Below are 25358 nucleotides of genomic sequence, written 5' to 3' on the forward strand. Positions count from 1 at the left end.
GTGGGAAACATGGAGGCTTGGGGCCCAGATAATGGAGTCAGAATAGAATGTAAGCAGAGTGAACTTTCCAAGGGAAGGGGAAACTCTTCCCCTCCTTCGGTTTCCTACTAAAAGCCAGGAACCAGTATCAGCCTTTCAAACTGACTCATAGGAGCTTTATATCCAGGAGATGGCAAAGATACAGAGACACACCCAAAGGCACATATAGATTAAAGTTTATTTCCTCTGAGTCTCTGAGAAGTTGGCAGGGGTATAAGGCGAAGTGGTAGTAGCTGCAGGGGCCTGAGCAGAGCTGGTGCAGGGAGGGGCTGGCGTGGGCAGGAAGAAGAGATTTAAATATTCAGGTCCAGAAGCCAGTTAGTGAGTCTCCTTCATCTGTCTTTGGATTTTGTGTAGCATCTCCTGCATCCGCCGAAGCTGAAATAGGTACACACGTCAAAACAAGGTGTTTGACAGGGAGCGTCTTACTGTATTGCAGAAGTGTCCCCAGATTCTCATCCCTTGAGTCTGAGGCCTTGGTAGCCCTCACACATGATGAAATTGGCGAGCCACTCAGCAGCCCCCACATGTACCAGAGCCAGGGGTCTTTCTAGTCCCAAGCCAAGAGCCCCTGAGAATTATCCCACGGGACATCCCAGGCGGCCAGCCACAGCATACTGCTCTCACCTCTTCGTCTTTCTCTCGGATTAGCTTCTCAGTTTCTGGATCTGTCCCTGGTGGGACAGCGGGGATAGGGAAGTCAGTACCACTCTCTCTTGTCAGTTTGCTGAAGGGAGGGGGAAAGGGTAGTGAGGTTGGGGGGACCCCAGCACCAACTTGAGTGAAGCCTGGGGCCTGCGGAGTCCTAAGGGGAGGACTTGGGGTTCCCCTGGCCAGCTTGTCCTGGCTTCTGGTCATACTTGCGGTTCCGTTCCTTCACTACCAGGCGGGTCATGCTCTGGATGCACTGTGCCCTGTAGTTCTCATAGTGTGTCTCTCGGGTCACGTCCTTCAGGTCCTGCATGTGGGTACGCACCAGCATTGTCCTCAGCTTCACAAAGTCGCAGTGACCCGGGTTTTCCACTGCATGGCAAGGCCAGGAGTCAGCCAGGGTCATAGGTAAAGAGCAGCCCCGAAGGGCAAGGACTCTGGTCACCAGCTCGGAGCTTTACCTTCCACGATGCCCCAAGGGTAGAGCCTGCCCCGAACTCTCCGCCCTCTGGCTTCTACCACAGTGTTGCTGCCAATCACCGCGAATGGGATGCTTTCCTAAAAGGAGTTAGGGTTGCCGTCAGCATCCTTGGTCTCACCTGTCCTTTCCACTCGTACCTTCTGCTGCGCTCTAAGAAGACAGGGTCCTCTTCCACCCCAACAGTCTGTCCTTATATAGAATTCTACTCCCCAAGATGGGAAAGGGGTGCCCTAGGGTGGCCCCACCTTTAGGGCTTGGTCCTGTAATTTGAAGTCCTCATCCTCATCAGAATCACAATCTGGGAACTGATAGATCTTGATTCCAAAGTGCTCAATCTCCTCCCGGATCTGGCAAACAGACGAGGGGTCCACAGTTCTGGGTGCCCCATCTTTTCTAGCAGCCCGCCTGACTCCCTCCCTCCACCAGTTCCCCTCACTTTGCATTTCTTTCGGTCCACTTCGGGAGGCGTCAGTGTATCTGCCTTAGCCAAGATAGGCACAATGTTGACCCGCTGATGCAGGGCCTTCATGAATTCAACATCCAATGGCCGGAGCCTGGGGAACAGGAACCTGTGACCACCTGCTAGTGGCAGCCCTGCCTGCGGTGCTCTTGGCCTGTTCCCTTAGTAGAACCCGGTGGTGCCAGGAGCCTCAGGCTCAGAGCATACCCGTGGCCGAAGGGCGAGATGAAGTACAGGCAGCAGTGCACCCGGTTGTCTTGGATGTTCTTCCGGTTCAGGCCACTCTCATCCCGGAAGTACTGCTCAAACTGCTGGTCGATGTACTCAGCCACAGGCTTCCAGCTGGGGCAAGGACAGAGGGACAGAGCAGCTGGGAGTGGGGGCTGCCTGGTGAGCTCTGGCTTGAGCCCTGTTTCCCTCTGGCTGGCTTTACTTCTCTTTCAGGGAACTACCTGGGTAGGATGGGAGTATTTCACATCTGGATAGAAAGTTAGACTGGGTACACAGGCAGTTCAATAAATATGAGGAAAGGGGGCGGAAGGGTAACCAGGCAAAGAAGGAAGAATAGCAAAGTGGCAGCAGGTGAATACCAGTTAGAAACCAGGGAAAGCCGAAGTCAAGGTCACAGTCTGGCTGGCCCCAGAGCCTTTGCCTCTCCAAACCCTTTCGTCCTTATCCAAGACCCAGTTCTTCCAGGAATGTTTCTGTAACTACAACAGCGTCCACTGCTCTCCTCTCCACTCCACAGCTATATGTATATTACCACACAGTCAACCGCCACGAAGCAATGTTGAATCAACCTTGAATCCATATATTTCATTAGTCCCACAAGATAACTGAACTAAAAAAAGCATTGCCATCACAGCACCTGTGTGTTATACGTGCTGTGAGGCATTTAAAACTAGAGCACACAGAGAGCTCAGATGGTAAGACTGCGTGCCACACTAGTGTTCAGTCCCAGGACACAAACACACACCCTGCACACTGAGTAAATGTATAAAAACGAGTACAGCACACAAAATCATCTGCATCGGTGAGTGATAACAAATGGCCGTCACTTCGTTCATTATACTCTGGGGTATGCTTTCTACTTGTGAGAGATGTTGATTGTAAAACAGTTGCTGGGCTATTCCAGGGCAGCCTCACCTGTCTTCTACTTAGTCTCTTGCCCTGGAGAGGCCATGTCCAGTAACTGATCCATGACATCTGGGCTTGTGTTAGTAGATGCTCTGATGTCCATACAAAGATGAAATCACCGAATGATGCGTTTCTCAGACTCTGTCCCCATGGTTAAACAGTGTCCCCTCCCCATGTGAGCGTGTGTTCTGAGAACTTCATTCTTCAGGTCTTCTGTTCTTCTATTACCTAGTTTACTCCTCATAGACAGGAGAGCAGCACTTTGAGCTCAGCACTCTCATTTTATACACAAAGAAGTTAAATCTGGATCCTGGGAGACACTTGCTCCAGATTATTTGGCTACTACATCCTCTACCACTTGAGTCCCTGGCTTTGCAGCTTCTAGCCCAGTGTCAGCAACTACACATGGCCTGACCCACTCATTTGTTATCTGATGGATCCAGCTGATTACAAAATGGCTCTCCCTCTGCCCCCCCGACTACCACCAGGCTGTATGCACCCCAGGGATAAGGATCGTTCGTGTTTGTTCTGCATCCCTTAAAATGTCCACCTTGGGCCAGGCGGTGGCACACCCCTTTAATCCCAGCACTTGGAAGACAGAAACAGGTAGGTCTCTGTGAGTTTGAGGCCAGCCTGGTCTACAGAGTGAGATTTAAGACAGCCAGTACTGTTACATAGAGAAACCTTGTCTGTAAAAACAAAAACAAACAAAAAAACTACCTTGTATGTTTATGCTCTGTTTATTCTGCTGGTTAATTAAATTAGTATCTATGCAGGTACACTATAAACAGGGAAGTAGAATTATCTGCAAATTATTATCATTGAAAGGGAATTCTTACTGAAATTGAAATTATTTATTAAAAGTAAAGCAGGTAAGTTGATTGAAAGTGGTACCTGCTACACTAGTTGGGATTAGAATTTCAGGACGAGCTGTCTGCTGAGATGTCCTGCTAGAGCAGGAAAGGAGATGCCAACATAGCATCTCCTCAGCCTGTCAGAAACACTGATGGGAACCACAAGACCATGTACCACTAACTAGCACAGCACTGTAGCAAGAATGTGAAAGATGGCCATCCGCTCAAGGCTTAGACAAAAGTTGACGATGAATCAGTTATCTGTGAGGATAGCCACATGTAACAATAAAGCAGACGATGAGGGCTTAGAAATGTCTGTGAGGGTCTGATTAGTCTGTGAGACAGATATCTAGGGTAAGCATCATGGGTATATAGCCTGTGCAGTCACATAGGAATCTGCAATCAGAAAGGCCATATTTGGTCTGGTGTTGTTCTTACCATATTGAAATTCTTATAATTATGAACAAGGAGACCCACAAATCTTGTTGCTAGCCCTGCAGTTACTATTGCTAAAATGCATAGGCACAATTCTGGGCTATTTTCAGATCAAACAGATGATGTGGAAATGGCCCGTGCTTTTTGTTGTTGTTGTTGGTTTTGGTCTTTTCCATTAGGAGACAGAATGCAACCAATTTGCTCAAGATCATGCAGTGCTAAATGTCAATCAGGATTTGTGCTCTTGGTACTATCTGCCTAATTCCTTCATCAAACGCACTGCCCTTTCTCCTGCCTTTTTGTCCATCACCTGCACCTGTTCTCGTATGTGTGGTCATGACCTAAGCATTCCTCTAGTTATGAAAAAACAAGAGCTAAGGGTGTGTGTGCAACGCATGGGTCAAAAACACCTTTCTCTTGTTAGGTCGTCCGAACCATGTCTGGAGTGCCTTCTTTTTCTTCTTCTTCTTTCCACACACCACACCCCCCCTAACTCTTTCAGGTTGTTATTATTGTTGTTGTTGTTGAGACAGTCTCATATTGCACAGGCTGGCTGCACGGTTGAGACTGGCCTTGAACTGGCCCTGCCTCCAGCCCCCGAGTACTGAGGTTACACTGGTGCACGGCCACGCCACCTGGCCTTCCCTCTGCTCTTCTGCTTTTCTTTCCTTCACACCTCCCTTCATTTCCCCTTAAACAAGGTTTGTTTGCGGCGTCTAAAATAACTGCTGCGGAAAGGAAAGAAGCGGGGGATGACGGTGTTTATGTTGCGCCTATGTGTTTTCACAGGTGTTTGCTCCTTTGAGACTTTTCATGTTGTGTCCTCACAAATATCATAGAACTACAGGTCAGAACTGGGAAGAATAGTAAAAACCATCTCTTTGGGGCTGAGCACAGTAGGGCATACTTGCAGTCCCAACACTTGAGAGGCTAATGCAAGAGAACCACTGAGTTCAAGGCTAGCTTGAGTTACATAGTGAGTCCCAGGCTATATAACAAGAGACCCTGTCAAAAAAAAAAAAAAATTTAATCTCAGTACTTGGGAAGCAGATCTCTGAGATCATGGTCAGCCTAGTCTATATAGTAAGTCTGTCTCAAAAATAAATAAGACCATGCATTCCAATCCTTTCTCTCTCACTTAAAGAAGAGACGGCAGTCCAGTAAGGTCACAGACCTCTTCCTCCTAGCAAACAGAACTGTGTCTGTGACTGTGTGTGACCTGTGTGAATGCATGCAGTCAGTGGGTGGGACAGGAGCCGCTGGGGCTGTCCTTGGTCAGACATACCACTCTGTGTTGTTGACTGCATCCCCAAAACCTGGTGTGTCCACGATGGTCAGCCGGAGCCTCACTCCCTTCTCTTCTATATCCACCGCATGCTTAGTGATTTCCACCGTCTGCATGATCCGCTCTGGAGAAGAGGGAAACTGAGGCAAGGGCAAGGGCATGGTCCTGCCCAGCCAAAACCACCTGCCCACCCCAGCAAGCTCGGCTGTCCAGACCACCTCCCTTTCCACCCCCAGGCGCCTGAGGGCCTGTTCCCTGGGAACCAGCAAAAAACACATTTCCCAACACAGGAAATGCCGGTGGCTGTTGGCTCTGGCCCCAGCCTCTTCTCTGCTCCAGGCTTTTTTCTTGGATTCCTGGAATCCTTTAGGGGTCAGAAACTCATTCAAAGATCAGGATTCTGGTCCCTGCCCTGCTTCATCACCCAAATCCCCACTCCCCCCCCCCCCCCGCCCCCCAGAGACAGGGTAGCCTTGGCTGGCCTAGAACTCTCTCTGTAGACCAGGCTGGCCTCGAACTCAGTAATCCGCCTGCCTCTGCCTCCTGAGCACTATGATTAAAGGTGTGCACCACCATGCCCAGCACAGCACCCAAATCTTTAGGGAGCTGGCTGGTGAACTGCCAGGCCAGACAGGTCTATGGAAAGAAGCAGTACATCTGTCTCGGCGGAAGCCAGGGCTTCCAGCATGGCAGAGGGGGCCCCATCCGCAGCACCCGTGGGAGTTTAGTTCTTTCTCCTTTCCTGACCTTCGGCACCGAGGAGTTTCCGATCCCTGTACAGGTCAGTGAGGAAGAGGCTGTTGACAAGAGTGGATTTACCCAGGCCTGATTCTCCTGAGGGGAGAGAAGACAGAGGCACCAAGTCAAAAGGTAAGGTCCACCTGATCAAGATCTGGGGCAAACTGTTGTCTTGTCAAGAGGAGCTGGATCAACCAAAGCACAGTGTTCAGAACTGGGAGGAAGCCTGTACGGCCGTCTTGGTTGCATGAAGTCAAGAGGCCGCCCAAGGTAGCAAGGGAAGGGGAAATACTAGAAGACTGTTAAGGGCGTCACTCCCACCTCCTCTCCCCACCCCCCCGCCCCCCAAACCTGCACACTTTGGCCATGCTTTGCCTGAGTTGACAAAAAGGGCACAGCCATTTGCTGCTCATCCCTTTTCTCCCCATGCACTCTTCAGACAGCCACATCAGTTCCGTCTGAAACACCCCTTGCCCAGCCCAGCCTGCCCCTTCCTACCTGCCACCATGAGTGTAAAGTCAAAGCCTTTCTTCACAGACTTCCTGTGGACTTGATTGGGGAGGGTGGCAAAGCCCACATACTCCTTGTCGTCCTGGTGGACAGGAAGACATAATGCACAGGGTTAGAAGCAGCTCCCATCCCCAGCCTTCCTCATCTCTTCTGGGTCTTTGCCCTATCCTTTGAGCTTCCATCTGAGGCCACGGGCCAGGTCATCAGTCCCTGCAGTGACTTGAGTTTCCAATGCCTTCAAGGCAGAAACCTTAGAGCTGGGGCTGATCCACAGAATGATCTGCAAAAAGGCCCTGCGGACACATCTGATGCAGGTGTGCATACCCACACACCTACCCCAGGCTCTCTTTGTGCCCTCCCTTGGGTCTTTCTGCACCCACCCACTGAATGGCATAGGCAGGGCTGGAGTCTCTACCTCAGAGGAATCATAAGGATCAAGCTTGCCCCATGGGCTGCGGGGCCTGGAGGAAGGGCTGGGAGGGGCCGGGGCACAGAAGTACTGCTGACTCTCAGAGGGCTGGGGCCACAAGGTGGCTCTAAACTCCAGGTCATCATCACAGAGGTCTGGGGTCTGGGGCCTTGGCTCCGAGATTTGGGGCCTGGACACCCTGGTCTTGGCCTCCGGTGGGTGGTAGGGCTCGCTTCCTGGGAAATCCTTCACGAACTTGCTCAGTTCGGCATCATCACTGCTGTCCTCCAGGAAGCGCTTGATCTGGGGGTTGGGGTAGAGTAGGTGGGAGTGACAGGAGGGAGCAGGACGGGAAATTGAGGCAAAAGACAGAAGGTAAAAAGGAAAGAAGGAAAGGACTGTGGTTAGAAGGGAAAGGAACAGCAGCAAAGCCAGAGGAAGCACTCACACCTACCCCACATACACCTGCTCACTAGCCTCCCCAAGCCAGGAGTCTAGAAAGGGCCTCAGAGTCCAGCCCTACAAAGCCCTGTTCTCCCAGCAGGTTATCACCGAGGCTGCCATTTCTGGAGGTCTGCCCTAGCCTGGGGCCAGCGGCTGCCCCAAAGGCAAAGAAATCAGACTGAATAAGAGGGAGAGGAGCAGAGGTCTAACACCTGAGTGTGTCACTCAAGAGGAGTGTAGCATCAGGAAAGGGCAGGGGCAGCGGGCAGGGCAGGGAGAGGAGAGTACAGAGCAGGCAGCGGGTTCAGTGTCTCTGTCACTGCTGGTCAGGGATCTGGGGGAGGACATGCATATTCTACTACAAGGCCTTGTTTTCCAGGTTTGCTGCCCAAGATTTGGGCTCCCTGACCCTAATCTTACTCTAAATGCTGAACTACACCCAAATTTGGCCCTAAACCCTAGAATCAAAGAGTAACCGTTACACCCCCCCCCCCCCCCCCCCCCCCGATGCTAAATGCGAAGGGCAGCCCGGTGATAAAGGGTAAAGAAAACTCTGAAAAGCTTTGGGGCAGCTCAAGTATGGCTAGAACTCCTGCTCTAAAAATGTACTGTAAACTGGGAGCCACATCTAGGGGAGGGCCCCTTAGTTGCCTCCTTGCCCATTTCTCCTGAATTCAGCAGTACAGGAAGGTTACGGCCTCGTCAATGGACCACAGATGTGGGATGCTGGTACAATGGGCCGACTTCTCTGCCGAAGCCTGTTCCACCATCACCATAGAAGATGAGCAGCTTCCCCGACTCTTGCCCTCAGTTCCCCATAGCTATGAGCTTCCCAAGAGTTTCCCCTCTCCTTTTGGGGTCAGTATTCTTTGTGGGGTGCCTGGCAGTGCTGGGCTCATCTCTGTCTCACAACACCCACGTGCCACCCCCGGACAATGGACAAGGGCCAGCTGCAGAGGCTGAGTCACCCTCCGCAGATTGGCCAAGCCAGTGGGGCTACCCTGGACCACTGTGAAGTCTCAGAGTAGGAGAGATAAGATGGCCACAACCTTCCTGCATAGCCCCATTTTACGAAGGTCAGAAGTGAAAGGGACAGACATGCACACTGCCAGGTTTATGCTAGAAGAGAGAGAGAAAGTGAGGTTAGGGGAAATGTCTGGTATGACGCAGGTCCCTACACCTGCTGATCACCAGTCTTCAGGGTTTGCCTGGATACCAGAGAGGAAACAGGAACTAGCATGTGGGTCTTCGTGCCCTTGGGAGGCTATGCTGAGGCGAGTCTGGCTATACAGGCTTCTCTCACCCATTGCATCTGAGGTCCACTGGGGTAACCATACAACCCAGTTTATGCTTGTTGGTCTAGCATAATGATTAATTGTTGCCCCTTTCACTCTCGAGAGTGTCCCAGCTTGGCCAAATTAATTACGCTACGCAGAGAAAGGATGGAGCAGGTCTTGTTGTTTGGCAGCTAATGAGTCTGGGGAATTCCAGAAAATCTCCCTGCACTACCCCTCAGTGACCCAGAAGTTGATCTGGGGGGGTCTTGATAAGCATTTGAGAAAGGACTGCATTCTCTCCGGGGCACAGAACAGAAGGACACAAGGAAGGAAGACGGGGAAGCACTGGTGGAAATCCCAAGCCCACAGAGTCTTCCGGCAGAGCTACCGGGATCCCGGCACCACCATCTTCCCTGACGGACCTGACTATACATCAGCATGGGAGGGGCCAAAGGGCTCCAGACAAGGAGTTTAAGGCGCTAGGTCCTTTGCCCATCTGTCTCTCCACCTCCCCCGGCTTTGCCAGGGACCAAACTACTTTCCAACTCTTGAGTTCCTATGCCGGTCAAGGCCAAGTGGAAGACCAGTTAGGTCTACCCATCTCCCCAAGGACCATCTTACCCCAGCTTCAGTCCCCTCCTCGGGGACAGAATTCCCTTGCCATCCCAGTGACTGGTCCATGCCTCACACTTCAGACCCCAGCCAGCAAGCTCTAGGTCTAATCTTAGCTCCAGGCAAAGGTCCTCACAGAGAAACAGCCTTGTCTTAATGCTGTCTTGTCATCTGGCCTCCTGGCTTGTCCCTTCCCCCTTTTTCTTTGACCCTACTCTGTCTCTGGCAGGGGCCAACAAAGCCTGTGGAATGTCCACCCCCTCTTCCCCTCCCCTTCCCTAGGCTCCCACCCTCCGAGGACAGCTCAGCTGCAGCAGGATCACTGGGTCCCTCTGCAGTCCCCTCCTCCTCTGATTGGCTGTCCCATGATGCCTGCCTGCTTCCTATCCTGGTGGGCACAGCACCAACCTCCCAACAAGTCTGCAGCACAGGCTTGATCCACTCAGCCTCAGCCTGTTAACCCCTAAGGACACAGGAGCCTGCATGAGGACTAGGAGGTATCCCTAAGGTGACCTGGCCCATCAGTACATGGGGACAGCCACCCAAGGAACCTATCCCCAGAGATTCCAATCCCTTCAACCTCTTTGACCTTAACTTGAAGCAGCACAAAAGAAGAGTGGGGAAGCACAATAATCCTGAGTATAGCTTCCATGGGAATGGTCCCGCACTTCTTCCCAAGTGTCCCTGTGTTTTCCCCTACCAGAAGCTGCTGCTGTCCCACTGTCCAGAAAACTGCCACCAGATTTCCCCGCACAGAACCCAGCCGCAAAGGAGTCTTTGCTCCATGGACTCCAGCCATCCACAGATACATGGCCTCTAGACTTAAGAAGCCCTAATCTACTTCCTCATCTATTCCACAGAATCTCTAGGATACATGGTCTCTGTGGAACATGGGTTCAAATGAAAGGAGGCTGGCATCCCAGAGACTTCAGAGCTCCCATTTAGATAGGCGACCCATCAGGGGTCTTAGCAGGGAAGTACAGATGGGCATTCCACTAGGAGTCAGGAGGCTGGCGTTTCTGGTTGGGGCAGAAATACCTTTCATGAGCCTGAATAGTGCCTTAGTTTAGTGCTTTAGTGACCTGGCCTTGCCCCCAGGACAGCTGGGGAATGAAAGGACTCCCAGGTAACAAATACCTCAAGCCAAGCTGAAGACGAGGTGCATCTCAAGTCACAGAATAGTCATTAAATCTGTCCTGCCATCATTTTTTTCTTGTGGAAATTAAACTTCCTGGAGCTCTTCAGCTGGAGGTCTCCGCACTGATTTCCAAAGACACTAGGATACCGACCTCCACTGGCAGGCCGCAACACAGAGAAGTGTGGCCTGACATGAACCAGCCAGGCCAAGACTGGGCTGGTTGTGAGGGCAGAGGCCTGAAACTGGACATCTGGGTAGTGTTTGGGTAGCTTTAGTTAGGAAAGAGCAGGGTGGCCTCGGCCAAGCGGAAAGCCCACAGACCTCAGCTGAACTGAACTCAGTGTGGCAGATAAAGGCCCCCTGGTTCCTGCTGGGTTTAGCCCTGGGGATACTCAGTGCTTCCCCACACTGCTTCTGTCTTGGAACAATCAGTCTGTCCATCTCCCATGAGGGAAGATGGTGGGGACTAGGACAAGGACAAGCACTACTTGGCCTCTCCCAGGAACCCCTTTGGAGTAGGTCGTAGGGTCACTAATACTTCCTGGCCAAAACTGGGGCCTCTGCCTAGACACAGCTTGAGAGACAAGAACCCCAAAGGTTGGCCTTTCTAGACCTGGGAGCTTCTGATCCACAGGGCCCAGAGTTCCCTTTTGGCAGCTGCTCACAGCCAACATCCTGCCCTGTGGGCCGATCACCAATCCCCTCCTGCTGTAAACAGCTTGTGCCTCCCCATGCAGAAGGCAAAGTCTGGAAAGAAGAGGATGGTGTGTGGTCTGGAAGCCCTGATACCCATACACTGTGTTTCTGGCAGGATCTGGTAACAACAGCGGAAGAGCTGGTATCCTCGGAGCTAAGGGTGAAAACTTTTATCCGGGGTTACAGCTTCTTTTCTCACAGGCAGGTGGCAGGAATGAGTCCCCACCCCCACCCCCCACACACTGCAGAGGGACCTAGTTGCAGGGAGGGGGTAGATGCAGCAGGAGGAATGTTTCCCAGGGCTCTGGTCTGGGAGGCAAAGGGATAGAGCTGATCGCACCCCTGCACGATAGTGGACGGGGCTTTCTTCTTCCTCTCTGAGAAAGGTCCAGGGGATGCGGATCCTGTATGTCACCATCCCTTTTAGTGAGGCTGGCAGTGTTTATGGATTTCCTCTGTGTTTTCCGAAGGAAGTTGGTGCCGGTCTCTGCACCAGGGGTAGGTGAACGAGGAAGGGTCATCCAGGTATACAGCTGACTCCGACAAGGGCCACTACTTATCCCCCTACCATTCTCGTCAGCGCCGTCCTCTCTAGCACCAGAGGCTACCAGCAGGCACCTCCCACAGAACTGACCTATTCCTTCCAAGACCTTGGGCAGCACCCTGGGGGTCGCGGCCGATTCAAAGCAGCCCCGCTCAGAAGGAATAACTTGAGAACGACGACGCGGCGCCCAGCGCCAGCAGTGCCTGGTCTGAACCCGGAGCCAGGGACAGTACCTCCCGCCCTGCCCAGCCAGGGCTGCAGCGCCGTGCGTCCCCTCGGAGCCGCCCGGGAGTGGCAGGCCCTGCGTTTCCGGCTGCCCGCTCTCCTTACCATGGTTGCAGCCCGAGCCGGGCCGGCTCCGCCTGGACAGCGCCCCAGCAACCCGCGGTGGGAGCTGCGCGCCGACCTCGTTGCACCGCGGGGCCCCCACTAGCCTTGCAGAGTGCGGTCCTCTGGTGGCGGGGCAGGGCGGGGCTAGTCGGGTCCGGGGCGGGGCCTGCACCTCTGCAGCCGCGGTGGGTGCCTGCGTTGAGCTCCTCCTGAAGCCCAGGACTGCACAAGGCAACTGTTTGTTTTTTTTTTTTCTAGAATGGTCTCTCCAGGCAGTGTTGCACCTTAGGAATTCTAGTCAATCCCCACAGAAGAATAAACCCAACCCACCTGGCATCCCTGGAAGACGCTGCCTTTGCACAGGGAGAACGAGAGTTGGAGAGAAAGCATTTAGTTACCCCTGGAGATTCAACTAGGAACATCCAAGTTACTCACTGCTCATACCCACACTACACCTCCTATGAGGTAAATGTCAGACATCCTCCACCTCCACTCAAGCTGTGAAAAAGACACAGGTTAACCGCAGGCTCCTTTTTGTTCAAGACCCCAGATTAAAGATTCAAGATCCCTGCATACATTATCCAGGGATCATCTGAGGGAAGGGGGGCCTTGCCTAGAGCAAAGCAGAGTGTGGAGGGCCTCTAGAAAGGCCAGCCAAGCATAACCCAGTGAAGCAGGCCATTCCTCCGGACAAGCCGGCGAAATGCAGCAGGATGAATGCCCCAGCAGCTTTAGAGCATTAGAAGGTCAGGAGGGTCAGAGCAGCAGCTAGCCGAAGGGACATGCTTGGGAACGGAGAGCTGGGAAGGGATTTCCTGAGTTAAGTAAGGTCTGAACTGGCCAGGCTCCTATGGAAGTTTCCAGAAGCATGTCCCTCCCTGACCCCTAAAGCCCTTCCCCAAGGGCAGGTTGACTGACAGGCCCCTTTCCGAATCTGCTTCAGATAAAGCTGAGCTCCCCAGCCACAGCCCCCTCGCAGTACAAGTGCTAGCAGACTGAGAAGCCTTTCTAGCCGGGAGACTAGGCAACTCCACCTCTCAAGACCTCAGTTTCCATCCCCAAAACGTAAGGGGGTAAAACCAGATGGTTTCTAAGTTTCTGACTGTTCCTCCCGGCATTCTCACAGCGGATGCAGTGTCGAAGGAGAGTGTGCTGTGTGGTTCTGGAGGCCTTAGAGCAGTGGTTCTCAACTTTCCCAATGCTGCGACCCTTCAATACAGATCCCCATGTTGTGGTGACCCCCAACCATAAAATTGTTTCGTTGGCACCTGGAGGTGATGGCGCACGCCTTTAATCCCAGCACACAGGAGGCAGAGGCAGTCGAATCTCTCTGAGTTTGAGGTTCAGGGCCAGTATGGTCTACAGAGTGTGTTCCAGGACAGCCAGGGTACACAGAGAAACCCTGTCTTGCAAAACAAAACAAAACAAAAAATCCGGCACTTTATAACTGCAATTTTGCCACTATTATGAGTCCTAATGTAAATATTTGATATGCAACCTCAAAGGGGTCACGATGTACAGGTTGAGAGCCACTGTCTTGGAAGACTACAAGAACGAAGCAGGAGTTTAGCCATGAGGACTGAGAAAGGCACAAGGTGGGGCCCTCTGGAGATGTAAACAGGTTCCCGACAAAGGCCTGTGTGTAGACAGATCTCAAGCTGCACCCAGAAAAACAAAAACATAAAAGGGAGAGACCTCAGTGCTGTTGGAAGTCTACAGACTCAGCAGCTGCTGCTGCTATAACATCTGAGTGTCACAGCCCCAGGCCACTAGCACACACCTGTAAGATACATGTCAGTCTTTCTGGTCATGTGGGTAGGAGTGGGGGGAAAAATCTGTATCCAAAAAAAAAAAAAAAAGAAAGAAAAAAAGCAGACCCTGGGCTGGGGAGATGGTATAGCTCAGTGTATAAATTCTGTATCAAAGAAAGCAGACCCTGGGCTGGGGAGATGGTATAGTTCAGTGTATAAGTTCTGTATTAAAGAAAGCAGACCCTGGCCTGGGGAGATGGTATAGCTCAGTGTATAAGTTCTGTATTAAAGAAAGCAGACCCTGGCCTGGGGAGATGGTATAGCTCAGTGTATAAGTTCTGTATTAAAGAAAGCAGACCCCGGCCTGGGGAGATGGTATAGCTCAGTCTATAAAGAGCTTGCAGTGCATGCTTGAAGACCTGAGTTTGATCTCCAGAATCCATATAAAAAGCTGGGTGTGGTGGCATACCCAGGGGATAGGACTGTGATCCTAACTCGAAGGAGGTAAAGGCAGGCAGATCTCTGGAGCTCACTGCAGCCAGCCTAGCCCAAATGGTTAGCCCCAGGTCCCAGTGAGACATCCTGTCTGGAAAACAAACAAACAAACAAACAAACAGGGTGGGTGGCTGTCCTGAGGAACAACACCTACTGCAAACTCTGGCCTGGCTTCCACATGTGCACATGCGTATGTGCATACATGCACATAAACACATTTAAAAAGGAGGCAGCGACAGGTCTAACCACAAAGTCTTGTTTTCCTTTATCATCAGATCCACCAGACTCTAGCCCTAACCCACTCTAGGTGTGGACCCAGAAATATCTCAAAAGGCAGCTAGCTCAGCCAGCTTATCTTCAGCTGGGGCTCAACTCCCACAGCTCTTTTCTAGTGCCTGCTGCTTAGGCTCCAGAGCCCTAAATGTCTCGAGGCATGGTGGTGCCAGCTTGCCTTGAGAAAGGGCCCAAGAGAAAGAAGCCTTAGACTATAAAACTCAGATCCGAGCCGAGAAGCATGGGTCCTGATGGCACACAGTCCCTTCCTAAGTACGGTACTTTAACATACTGGGTGAGTTAGCAGCTGAAGATAGGCTAAGCCAATCCACTTCCACAGGTTAGCCTGTATGCTAACCTGTAGGTTAGCCTGTATGCTAACCCTGTATGTAGTGTTCAAAGACCTCTGTGAGAGCTTGGCCTCAGCATACGTCCCTTGATCTTCCCCACAATTTCTAGCTTTTTCTCTGTATTGACTGGGGCAGGATCCGTAGGTGGTCAGCAGCATAGCCCAGATCCAGCCGCCCTTGCATAAAGCGGTGATGGTGACTAAGAGCGCCCTTCCCACCTCCAGCTGTCAGATGGCTTGGCCAACCTTGCCTTAACACCACACAGCTCACAGGACTCTGAGTCTCCCTTGAAAGTCAACATCCAGCCGGGTAAGCAGCATCGATGCCCCTGACTAGAGTACAATTTCCTTGTACCGCTAGCATGGGGAGCCAAACGTCTGGGGGCAGACACGCAGCTCGGCACAGCGGACCACATCACTCCCTGAGAAACTCAAACCAGCAATCACGGCTTTAGGCCACTCCCCCGAGTCCTCTACAGAAAACCTGTCTGGTGTCCTCTACTGTGTCTTTCTATCTGTTCACGGATGAAGGTTGTATATGGCCCAGCAGCTTAGTAAGGAGGCTGTGTGGGACCTAAGCTCAAGTCCAAGATAAAGAATGATTACCACAGGAAGTCAGCATTTCAGATCTATTCGATAGACAAAGGCCACTATTGCCTCTCAGCAGCCATTTCCCATAAGTGGTCCAGGAACTAATTGTGTCTCCCTTCTACCACAAAGGACTGACTTACTGATGATACAGTGAAGGGCTCTGGTGAAGGAGTTGGGATGTATCTTTCGAGGAAACCTCAGTAAGTCTGTACTGGGGCAGGAAACAAAACTCCCTTAAGCCTGCCCCCCCTCCCCCAGCCACTGCCTCGTGTTCCTGGAACAGGCCTGAGGTGTGGGTGGCAAGGTTGGGGATCATTTTGTTTCCTGGCACCTGTTATCTGGCTCCAGACAGAGCAGTTCTGAGGCTAGCAAGGTGCTAGAAGCCAACCATTTCAATAAAGGAAGAATGTCCAACGCCCTCTCTGAGCCACAGGAGTTCCACGTGGGAAGGGCCTTGCATGCCTCCTGATGTCATTGCTCGCTGAAGAATCTGACTCTTCCAAGAGGCTCTTCTGTCTTCCCAGTCTCTTTAAATACCTTCCACGTCCCCAGGTCACTGACTCTACTGCCCTGCAGTCTTTAGGAACTGATTTACCAAGGTTTTTGTCATACTGAGACAAGGTATTCCCCCCACCCTGGCTTTTCCTAAATGCTTCAGTACTAGAGGATTTGCTGACTCATCTCATTAGACCTTGTTTTGTCCTTGGATGTCCACACCCTTTCAAGTGACCTGCCCGTACAGGGTTCTCTCCCAAATTAAGAAAAGCCCCTTAAGGGCTGGAGTGTGTCTTCTGTTTCAACCTCTGCTGACTTCTATCCAGGGAACAGGGAACAGGGGATGTGATGGTAACCGGGGCCCCACCCCCGGGAGCCGGCCAATCAATATGGACCGACTGAAATGATGCACTAATTAGTTTTCCATTCTGATTTTAGTGCACAGACAAGCCTTGAGGCTCTGTACTTCATTGACCCATCACTTGTCCTTCATTCTGTCTGCTCTCAAGCACAGGCTACCTCTCAGCCTCATAACTCACATGCAAAGACATGAATGTTGCCCTCAGTAACACCATCCCCTTCACAGTTCTTGATGTTTCTGAAATATTTAGAGGAAGATGCAGTCACAGAAGACTATCTGTACTGCACAGTGGAATCCCAGAATGGGATATTCTCAGCTTTGAACAACAACAACAAAAAAAAAAGCCCAGACCCTCAGTTTCTTCATCTGTGAAGTAGAGAAAAAAGTCTACTCCATAGTTTGCTATAAATATTTAGTAACATGATATGGTAAAATTACTAAAATGAATAGTAGCTATTACATCTGCAAATGAGGACATTATCAACACCCAACCAGCTGTTGCCAACTGTGGCTATTTCAAATGTTTTCCCTCCAGAGGATTAGGAGTGTCCATGTGTAATGAGTATAGAGAGATGGGAGCAGAGAATACCGGACAAATGCCTTAAAGTGACTTTGGAATATGCTGCAGCCACCCGTGGGGTCAGCTTTTCAGGTCTTGGTCTTAGACCAACCAACCCAAATTCCAAGAAAAGCCAGTACAGATCCACTCTGGACTCAGCTGGCTTTGACTGCAGTGGGTGTACCAAGGAAGAGATGTGGCCTCTCCAGGTCAAGGCTCGGCGCTGGGGCTCCTCTCAGGAACTGAAAGGCATTACTCACATTCTGTTCCCCTCCTCCAAGCCTTTGTCCAGCCCTTGAGAAGCAGCTGTCTTGCTACTCTCCTCGCAGCAGCTGAACCAAAGGCAGCTGAGCAGGGGGTGAGGGGACATGGCCATTTCTACTGTTGGTGACAGCGGCCTTCTGGCTGAACAGCTGTCAGGGTGGCTTCTGGGTTAAAGGTTTTTCTTCCTCACTCAAGTAGCACCCTGCCCCGTGAAGTCAACGCTCCTAATGCACCTAAGCCCACTGTCTAACATCACTAACATACTCTAACAGAAAGAGCTGGCAGTGGAGTCCAGTCAGGAAAGCAATTAGCTCTTCAAGGTCCACGGATGGGAGTGGAGAGGTCTGGAGATTTACCTCAATGCTTAAGAGCACTGGCTGCTCTTCCAGAGGACCCAGGTTCTGATTCCTGGCACCCATGTGGTGGTTTACAACCACATGTAGCTCCAGTTACAGGGGATCTGGTGCCCTTTTCTGGTTTCTAGGGTTAAGAGGCATGATGTGGTACACTGATATACATCCAGGCAAAATACCCATACATATAAATTAAGTAAACAAAAAAGAAAAACCTATTAGGAAGTCCAAAATGTATGTGTCCTTGTGCGATTATTTTGACAACAAAAACCAAGAAGGTTAGCTTCGGTTCCACCATCAAAGCCAAGGAGGAATTACATTTTCCTGCCCTCATTACAACAGGCTTAAGAATAAGCCTGCCTGGGTCTCAGGGGAAGCTGGGAAATCATCCCTCAACTCCTTATCTCCAGAGGCTAGTGCTGAGTAGAGCACTCCATGAGTCTTGGTTTGTCCGGGACTAAGGAGGGTTCGTGGAAAGCAGGACTTTAAGGAATAAACCCTTATGAATTGGTCAACCGAACCTGTCCCCAAATAGCAAGTCATGGCCAGAAGTCACCAGTTGTTCATTCTGCTCCAGAACTGGCTGCCTATGGTAGCTGAAAATGAACAAGGTGGCATCTGAGAGGGTAAGAAGCTGTGTAGTGGGGGGTCAGGCTGCTGTGAAAAGCCTTCTGAGGTGTCTTGCCTCATTTTCACCTCCATGGCTCGGTGCTTTCAACACTAGTGTCTACACACAGCAGGAGGGATGGGGAACGTGGGAAAGTGAGTTCCCAGGATTCCTCTCAGATAGTTTACATTCTAGGATTCTGTTACCACCTTCATGAATGTAGACACTCCTGAGTTCCTAAGAGACTTGGGGCTTTCCTCTGTAAACAAAATGCCTCAGAGCAGAATGTTCCCAGGGTTCAGAAGTCAACAGGGGTCTGACCACCCTGGCCTTCAGGGATCAAATGATGTGTTACCTGAAGACATTTCCAGTCTGCCTTGAGTACCACTGGAACGGCCTCCTCTGGTTCTGTCCTAATTTCCAGAGTTGGTTTCTTGCATAATTGATAGATAGAGCAAGGAGGAAACCACCTTGTCCTCTGAGAGCCTAGAAAGTCACATCCAGAGGCTAGCAGGTTGGGTATCCTGCAGACATGTGATCTTGGGGCTGGAGTAGTCCTGTCCATCAGAGGTATTGCTGCCCTTCATATTAAGAGCTGCATTGTTTTCAGGAACTCTACAGGCCAGAGGAGAACGTAGTTTACCTGACCCACTGAAGGCCCGGTAGGACCTCCTTGTTGAGATTCTGCTAATATACACACATTAGAAATGCTCCCTTCAGTCTAGCACAGTCTTCTCTGAGGAGACTCCATCCCCTATCATCCCAATCCAAGGATGAGATGCATCTCTCAACCCCACTCCTTAGACAAAAGGAGACGGACAGAGACATGGGCTGAATCTGGCATCATCTGTAGCTGTGGACCCAGAGGAGTTTATGAAGTTAGTAACAAATAATGCCTTTCATGAGCCAGCCCCTGGGGTCAAGCCACTAGAGAATTCCTGCTGGGAATGGAATCTGGAACAGTCTCTATGGTCAAGCATTCCCAAATCAGAGGAACCAAAGTCCTTGCATCCCAGGACCATAGAGTCCCCATCCTGGGCCTGCCTGGGGGTATGTAACCTGAAAGGACAGGCTGGGAAAGCTGGCTTTTCATGGAGACTACTTTGCCCAACTCTATCCAAACCCTACTTCCAGAGAGCCAGAGAGGGCCAGTAGCCCAGCTGCCTGAGAGCCTTCTCTTCCCAGCTTCTGGGGAAGCAGCTTTGCTGCTGAACAGGGCTGAAGAGCTGTAATTATCCAGACAGGATAAGAGCTATTTTGGGAAGAAGTCATTCTGCTGCCAAGGCTTTTGACTTCCTAAACTAAAACAAGATGCACAGAAAAAAGGGGTGAGGCTGGGGAGGCTGGAGAGGAGCCTGCTCAGTCACAGACATCAAATCTTGAACCACAGAAGACAGTCCCCTTTCCCAAAGGTATAAATTTGTATTACCATATCTCCCCGTGGCTTCGGAAAGAAGGGTGTAACCACCCTCTACTTACCCTCCTCCTCACTCCCCATCTCCTAAGCCCCTCCAAGAGCATTCATTCAGCCTGTTGTTTGGGTATTTGGGCACAGACTGGTGCATATTATTATTTTTTCCTGTCCATGTCTTATCTCCTATCCGTGTAGTCAGAACTGGTGTGTGTGTGTGTGTGTGTGTGTGTGTGTGTGTGTGTATTAGTGCCTAGTAGAGTGTCACACGTCTGATTAAAAAACTGTCCATGGAACGAAGGAGGGGGTAGGACTGGAGGAAAACAGAGGAAAGAGGGACTTATGCTGTGTTTGGAGACAGTCTCTCAAAGTGGCTGCTCCCACTTACAGCTGAGTTCAGGCCTGAGGCTGGATAAGAACTCATAGCAGAGCGGGTGGTAGCTGCATTCCTGGACACCTCCCCTTTCAGCTGTTCTGTTATCTGAGCTCCTGCTGTCCCACTCCTCCATCTCAAGTCAACTGTTCACCCTGGGCCAGTCAGTCATGGATGGGACTGACTAGAAGCCTTCGCCAGGCTTTGGGTAAAAGACAAATGTGGTCAAAGAATGAATGGAAGCAGGAAGAGCTTACGCCACCTTATCAAACCTGGCCCAAGAAGGGCACAGGCACTTGAGGGAACAGTCAATGCACTGGAAATGCACTGGAAAATCAGGACACTGCCCAATTTAGGACACAGGGCTGCCAAGAACAGAGCCCACTTCATGCTTCTCCAACTCGAGGACTCGAATAGTGTGTAACCCAGAAAGGCAACCCCTTTCTGAAGTGCCTTAGGCAGGAGAGGGAAGAGCCAGATGGAGAATGACCCAGCCCAGAGCTGCCCGGTTTCCCACAGAGTACCGGGCAAAGAGCTCTGTTCTTTCTCTTCAAAGCTGCAACTTTAGCTCGTGGGACACTTTTGTACAAGTCTCCCTGGGTGCAACAGAGTGCCCTTCTGTGCAGTGAACAGCCTACCCAACCACATGCTGCAGCTCTGTCTCCTTCCACACCCCCTCCCATCAGAGGGCAGGAGTAGGAATTAAATAAAGGGGTGGGGCACTGGACTGGAAGTTACCTCCCAGAGGGATTCTTACCTCCTCATCTGTCATAACCAAGAAGTAGAAGCCAGCCATTTCCAGGGGGGGCAGCAAATGGAATTCAGAAAGTATCAACATGAGGAGAAAAAGAGAGTGTTACTAAAGATGTCTAGTTGATATGGCTATAACCCAACTCAAGTAACTTCCGAGGGCCCCAAATGTCCCAAACAACAGTGGCTATGATTACTGAATGTTCCTGATGCTGAGCATCATGATAAGGGCTTTATGTATAAGGCAGCTCACACTGGTTTTTTTTTTTTTTTAGTGCATTCACAGGACTCTTACCTCCCCAGGAATGTCATCCAGAGCCCTGGCCTGTGTCCCATTACTAAGATAGAAGCTTATCATGCCATAATTCTTACAGTAAGAACTCTCTGCTACCAAGACACACTCTTCAAGGTCTGATCCTTACATTCCGATGCCACCAGTGGCCAAGCATAAAAAGGAACAAAAAGAACTGAGAGGATACTAATGATTCCAGAGGTGAATGCAAGACCTACTGGCATGGGGAGGGGAGGGGTGAGCTGGCTCAGAGATCCTACCAGGGCAACAAGTGGAGGTGAAGCGTGAACAGAGTTCTGAACCCTTGACCAGCGCCACTGTGGAGTCAGCAATGGGCAAGACTTCAAAGCAGGTAGTTTGTTTTCTTTAAAACACATGATGGGGGGCTACAGAGATGGCTTGGATGTTAAGAGCACTGGCTGCTCTTGCAGAGGAACCAGATTCAATTTCTAGCACCCACATGGCAGCTCACAACTGTCTGTAACTCCAGTTCCAGGGGATCTGATGCCCTCTTCTGGCCTTCATGGGCACAAAGCTACATGCAGGCAAAACACCCCATACACATCAAATAAATTAAAACTTAAAAGGCGTGGTAGAAGCTGGGTATGGCAAATGTCTTTAGTCCCGGCAGTTTGGAGGCAGGCAGATCTCTATGAATTCAAGGCCATCCTGGTCTACATAGCAAGGTCAAGGCCAGCCAGGGCTACATAACAAGATCTTGTCTCAAAAACCAACAAAAACCCCCAACATATTATAGATGAGATTAAGGACCATAGGGCTCACGTTGTTCTCCTTCCCAGAAGTGAGTTCTCATTAGAATTCCCAGAAGTACAAATCAGGCATGGAGGCCACCCTTCACCTGCCTTCTCACCACCCCCAGCCTCGAACAAGGCCCCCACAAGAAGGGGGAACACAGACCTTTCAGCCACCAGAGGATCCGGTTGTACATTTCCTCAGAAACATCTGAAAGTAACAGAAACTTGCTTTTTCCTGGCTGTGGAATGCCACCCACTCCTCCCTCTAATACTTAAGTCTCCAGGTCTCCACCAGGAAGTCTTCTTAGCCTTTGGCCCTTTTCAGAGGCTCTCCTCCCCCCACTGACCCTCTCCGGTCTGCCCACCCTCTCTGTGCACTTACCCAGCCCATGTGTGCCCTACCTCCTCTCCTCTGGAAGCAGGTGTTAACCCGAGGCTCTTACTCTTTTTAACAGCCCTGCTAGCCCTCACCCTGCCTCAGTATTTCCGCTCTGAGGCACCCACTTCTGACCCTGCAATCCACTCTCTACCTGCCATGGAAGAGCCCAGCTGCGTCGCCTGTTGCCTCCAGATTTACCCATTTGCACTGGTGTCACTAGCTGGGAGGTCAGAGAAGCTGGCAGCCAAGGCATGGAGCACTGAGCTCAAAGACAGAAGCAGCCTGGCACTAGAAGGCAGGCAGCCTTGGGGCCCAGCATGAAGAGGGGCGCTTTCCTGCCCATCCCAATGTCCTACTTCACTAACTGTGGGCTGCACCTGGGCAGTATGCTTCCTCACATACCCAGGAAGAAAGCATTGAACCCTTGAGTGGACTGTTTGCTGGTGCACTTCGGGGTCTTGGGTACGTCTGTCAACGCTACTCGGTGTAAAGACTCCTTTGGCGATGGTGGTAGGCTTACTTTTTCTCTCTGGAACATCAGGTCCTCACAGAAAGGGTTTGAGTCCATTTCAAAAAATGATTCTAAAGGGTCTAGGGGAGGAGGGGACGTAGGTTCAAAATCACGTACTGATGGCTGGTTTGGGGGCATTTCCACTTTAGGATTCAGTAAGGCCCACCATGAGCAACCAGGCCCGTACCTAGGTAAGGACCTTGGAGGCAAAGGCCGAGGGGTCAACTCCAGTTCTGTATGGATGGAGGGCTTTGGGGAAAGCTCTGAATACAGGGGAGATTTATAGTGTCCTTCAGTTACTGCTCGAGTTGTCATGTGATGAGGTGATGGTACTGACTGTTTTCCTGAGGAGATGGTCACCTTGCGTCCAGCCTCACGGTCTCGGGTTGCAGGCCTCACAGTGGGCTCCATTTCTGATATCAGAACCTTTGAGGGGGGCTTGGGCTCAATACAGACTGAACGATCTGAACGTAAAGGAACTCGGGGTGTCCCATCTGAATCTCTAAGGACAGAAAGTTTGAGGGCTGATGACCCTTTCACGTTCTTTTGCTTAGGCTCTGAAAGAATTGAGCTGGGAGGACCAATTTCTGGCTCTTGGGGAGAGGTCTTTTTAAGGACTGACTGATGGTTGCTAGTGACACGGGCGACATTTCTTTGATTTGATTTGACCTCGACAGCAGTCCTTCGGATGGGCTCTGTTTGTATAGCTTCATCCTTTGGGTGAGCTACAACCCTACGGGGTACTTTGACCCCCTGGGGGTTCTGGACCTTGGAGGGTGGGTCCTCCTCTTTTTCACTTATAAAACTCAAGTGACGGTATTTGGCATCAGAAGCCAGAGAGGAATGGCAGCCAACCTCACGGCCTGGCTTGTTCTCACTTCTTCGTGTGGATTCTTCCCTCATTGGACTGACATTCCGATGAACTCCTGAGAGATAGGAAGATACTGTCTGGACTGACTGGTTCTTTCGATGAGGAGAGAGCTGTCGGGTTGTCTCTGTTCTGGGTCGGGTCTCTGTTCCCCGTGGAATGGAGACTGTAGAGAGGCCAGGCCTTGGCTGTGGGGACAGAGAGCGAGGATAATCTGATGTTGAAGAGTGGGTGGTGGGATATGCAGCTTCGGATCTTCTCTGGGAACAAGGGCTCAGGGAGAGAGCAGTACCTCGCTGGCTTGAGGAAATGCACCCATGTCCCCGCTGAGTGGAGGTAGTAACCTCAGCCCCTCTGTGTGATGAAACTGCTACCTTAGACCCACTTTTATCTGTCCTTAACACCTGAAAGACTGTGGCCTTCTGGGTCGATGCCATATTTTAACAGCTGGCTTGTTTTCAGGATTCTGATTAAGTACGAGTGTTTATTCTCATCGTTTTCAGGGCAGCTGTTCTTGGTCCCTCACGAAAGTGGCTGCTGTTCTGAGGGTCTTAAACAGTTCTCTTTACAGTCTGTCCGATGATGTCACAAAGGAAAGAGCTTTCTAGTAAACATCTTGTGTTACAGTTACATTTCTTCATAGAAAATCACTACCCAGATGGAAACTGAGTCTGTCTGTGGACTTGACACTAAACCTTTGGCCAAGTTCTTAAGAAAGTCGGGATTTCCTTGTATACAGGGAAGGTTTTGGAATTTTTCTTATTCTCCCTGGCTTCTAGGAATTCTCAGAGACTCATGCAGAGAAATCAGCCAGAAGATCATATGAAGTCGGCCACGCAAGTCAGTCATGCTGTGCTAGCTCACATTTAACAAGGTACCTTCTGGGATGGACTGAGTTACTCCAACTTTGTTTGAAACTGCTATATCTGAATTAAAAAAAAAAATAGAGCTCCAGCCTTTTCCAAGTTTCTTGAATAGTTTGGTTGACTCTAGGGTCAAAACCTATGTTACTGAAATCATAAATTCTCATATTATTCCAGGAGCATGTAGTATCATGTGTAAAGATCTGGAGTTAAGTTTGGTTTTGATCATAAATGACTGGACCAGACTCTTACTTGAGTCTTAGTTTCGATCTGGAAACTACTGCCTGGCTCATGACTATCATACAATAAATATTAATGTCCCATCTCACTAATAATCTTGTTAGCCATCAGCTAGATTCAGATAATCATCCTCTCCCTCTCCCTCCCTCCCTCTCTCTGAGACAGGGTCTCATGTAACCCAGACTGGCCTTGAACTCTTTCTGTATGATCTTACACTTCTGATTTCTAGTCCTCCTGCTTCTACCTCTCAAGGAGTGGGATTATAGACATGTGCTACCACACCCAGTTTATGCAACGTTGGGGATCATACAAGGCCTCATATATGTTAGGCAAGGTATCCATCCACTAAGCTATATTCCAGTCTTTTTAAAAATAAAAAATATTAATTTTTAAGCTATGTAATGTCCATGTGAGTGCTGGTGCCTCCAAAGCTAGAGGAGCTGGACCACTGTGAGCCCCCTGAGGTGAGGGCTGGACCACTGTGAGCCCCCTGAGGTGAGGGCTGGACCACTGTGAGCCCCCTGAGGTGAGGGCTGGACCACTGTGAGGCCCCTGAGGTGAGGGCTGGACCACTGTGAGCCCCCTGAGGTGAGGGCTGGACCACTGTGAGCCCCCTGAGGTGAGGACTGGAATCAAACGCAAGGCCTCTGCAAGAACAACCTGTGCTCTTAACTGCTGCACCACCTTTTAGCCCCTCCTCTTTTGACAGGTTCTCACGGAACGCTCTAGGTTGGCCTCAGATTCTCCATCCTCCCACCTCAGCTTCTCAGGTTGTGGG

At 50.8% G+C, this 25358-nt stretch overlaps 1 protein-coding gene and 1 long non-coding RNA gene across 9 annotated transcripts; one reads left to right on the forward strand and one right to left on the reverse strand.

Moving 5' to 3' along the window:
* Nucleotides 1-198: 198 nt before the first annotated feature.
* Septin4 (septin 4) lies at nt 199-23952 on the reverse strand. 8 transcript variants are annotated; one of them, XM_052755681.1, is made up of 14 exons: nt 22501-23952; nt 21883-21927; nt 20680-20687; nt 7006-7302; nt 6579-6672; nt 6090-6176; nt 5343-5466; nt 1839-1973; nt 1608-1725; nt 1417-1518; nt 1152-1248; nt 900-1062; nt 667-713; nt 199-417 (listed from the first exon to the last, which is right to left on the reverse strand). In XM_052755681.1, the coding sequence occupies exons 1-13, from the start codon at nt 23912-23914 to the stop codon at nt 695-697; spliced, it is 2703 nt and encodes a 900-aa protein (XP_052611641.1). In that variant the 5' UTR covers nt 23915-23952; the 3' UTR covers nt 199-417; nt 667-694. The 8 variants fall into 8 exon arrangements, with proteins under 8 accessions (XP_052611641.1, XP_052611643.1, XP_052611649.1 ...); XM_052755683.1 differs by lacking the exons at nt 20680-20687; nt 21883-21927; nt 22501-23952 and adding an exon at nt 12041-12177 and having other exon boundaries at nt 667-766; XM_052755689.1 differs by lacking the exons at nt 20680-20687; nt 21883-21927; nt 22501-23952 and adding an exon at nt 12041-12172 and having other exon boundaries at nt 667-766; nt 7256-7302.
* On the forward strand, nt 1980-5118 carry LOC128121235 (uncharacterized). Its single transcript, XR_008222120.1, has 2 exons — nt 1980-3989; nt 4033-5118. It is a non-coding gene; the product is annotated as an uncharacterized LOC128121235 (long non-coding RNA).
* Nucleotides 23953-25358: the final 1406 nt, after the last annotated feature.

The sequence above is a fragment of the Peromyscus californicus genome, unplaced genomic scaffold (assembly GCF_007827085.1).
Source record: "Peromyscus californicus insignis strain IS unplaced genomic scaffold, ASM782708v3 Scaffold_3__1_contigs__length_106647218, whole genome shotgun sequence".
Classification (NCBI taxonomy): domain Eukaryota; kingdom Metazoa; phylum Chordata; class Mammalia; order Rodentia; family Cricetidae; genus Peromyscus; species Peromyscus californicus.

What these genes read in the sequence shown, in the direction of transcription:
- Septin4 (XM_052755681.1), bottom strand. Translation starts at nt 23,914, where the DNA reads ATGGCATCGACCCAGAAGGCCACAGTCTTTCAGGTGTTAAGGACAGAT. An exon ending in GTTCAATGCTTTCTTCCTGG is followed by an intron (nt 21,928 to 22,500) that starts GTATGTGAGGAA and finishes TGTTACTTTCAG; the next exon opens with ATGTTTCTGAGGAAATGTAC. An exon ending in CTTTACACTCATGGTGGCAG is followed by an intron (nt 6,177 to 6,578) that starts GTAGGAAGGGGC and finishes CTCTCCCCTCAG; the next exon opens with GAGAATCAGGCCTGGGTAAA.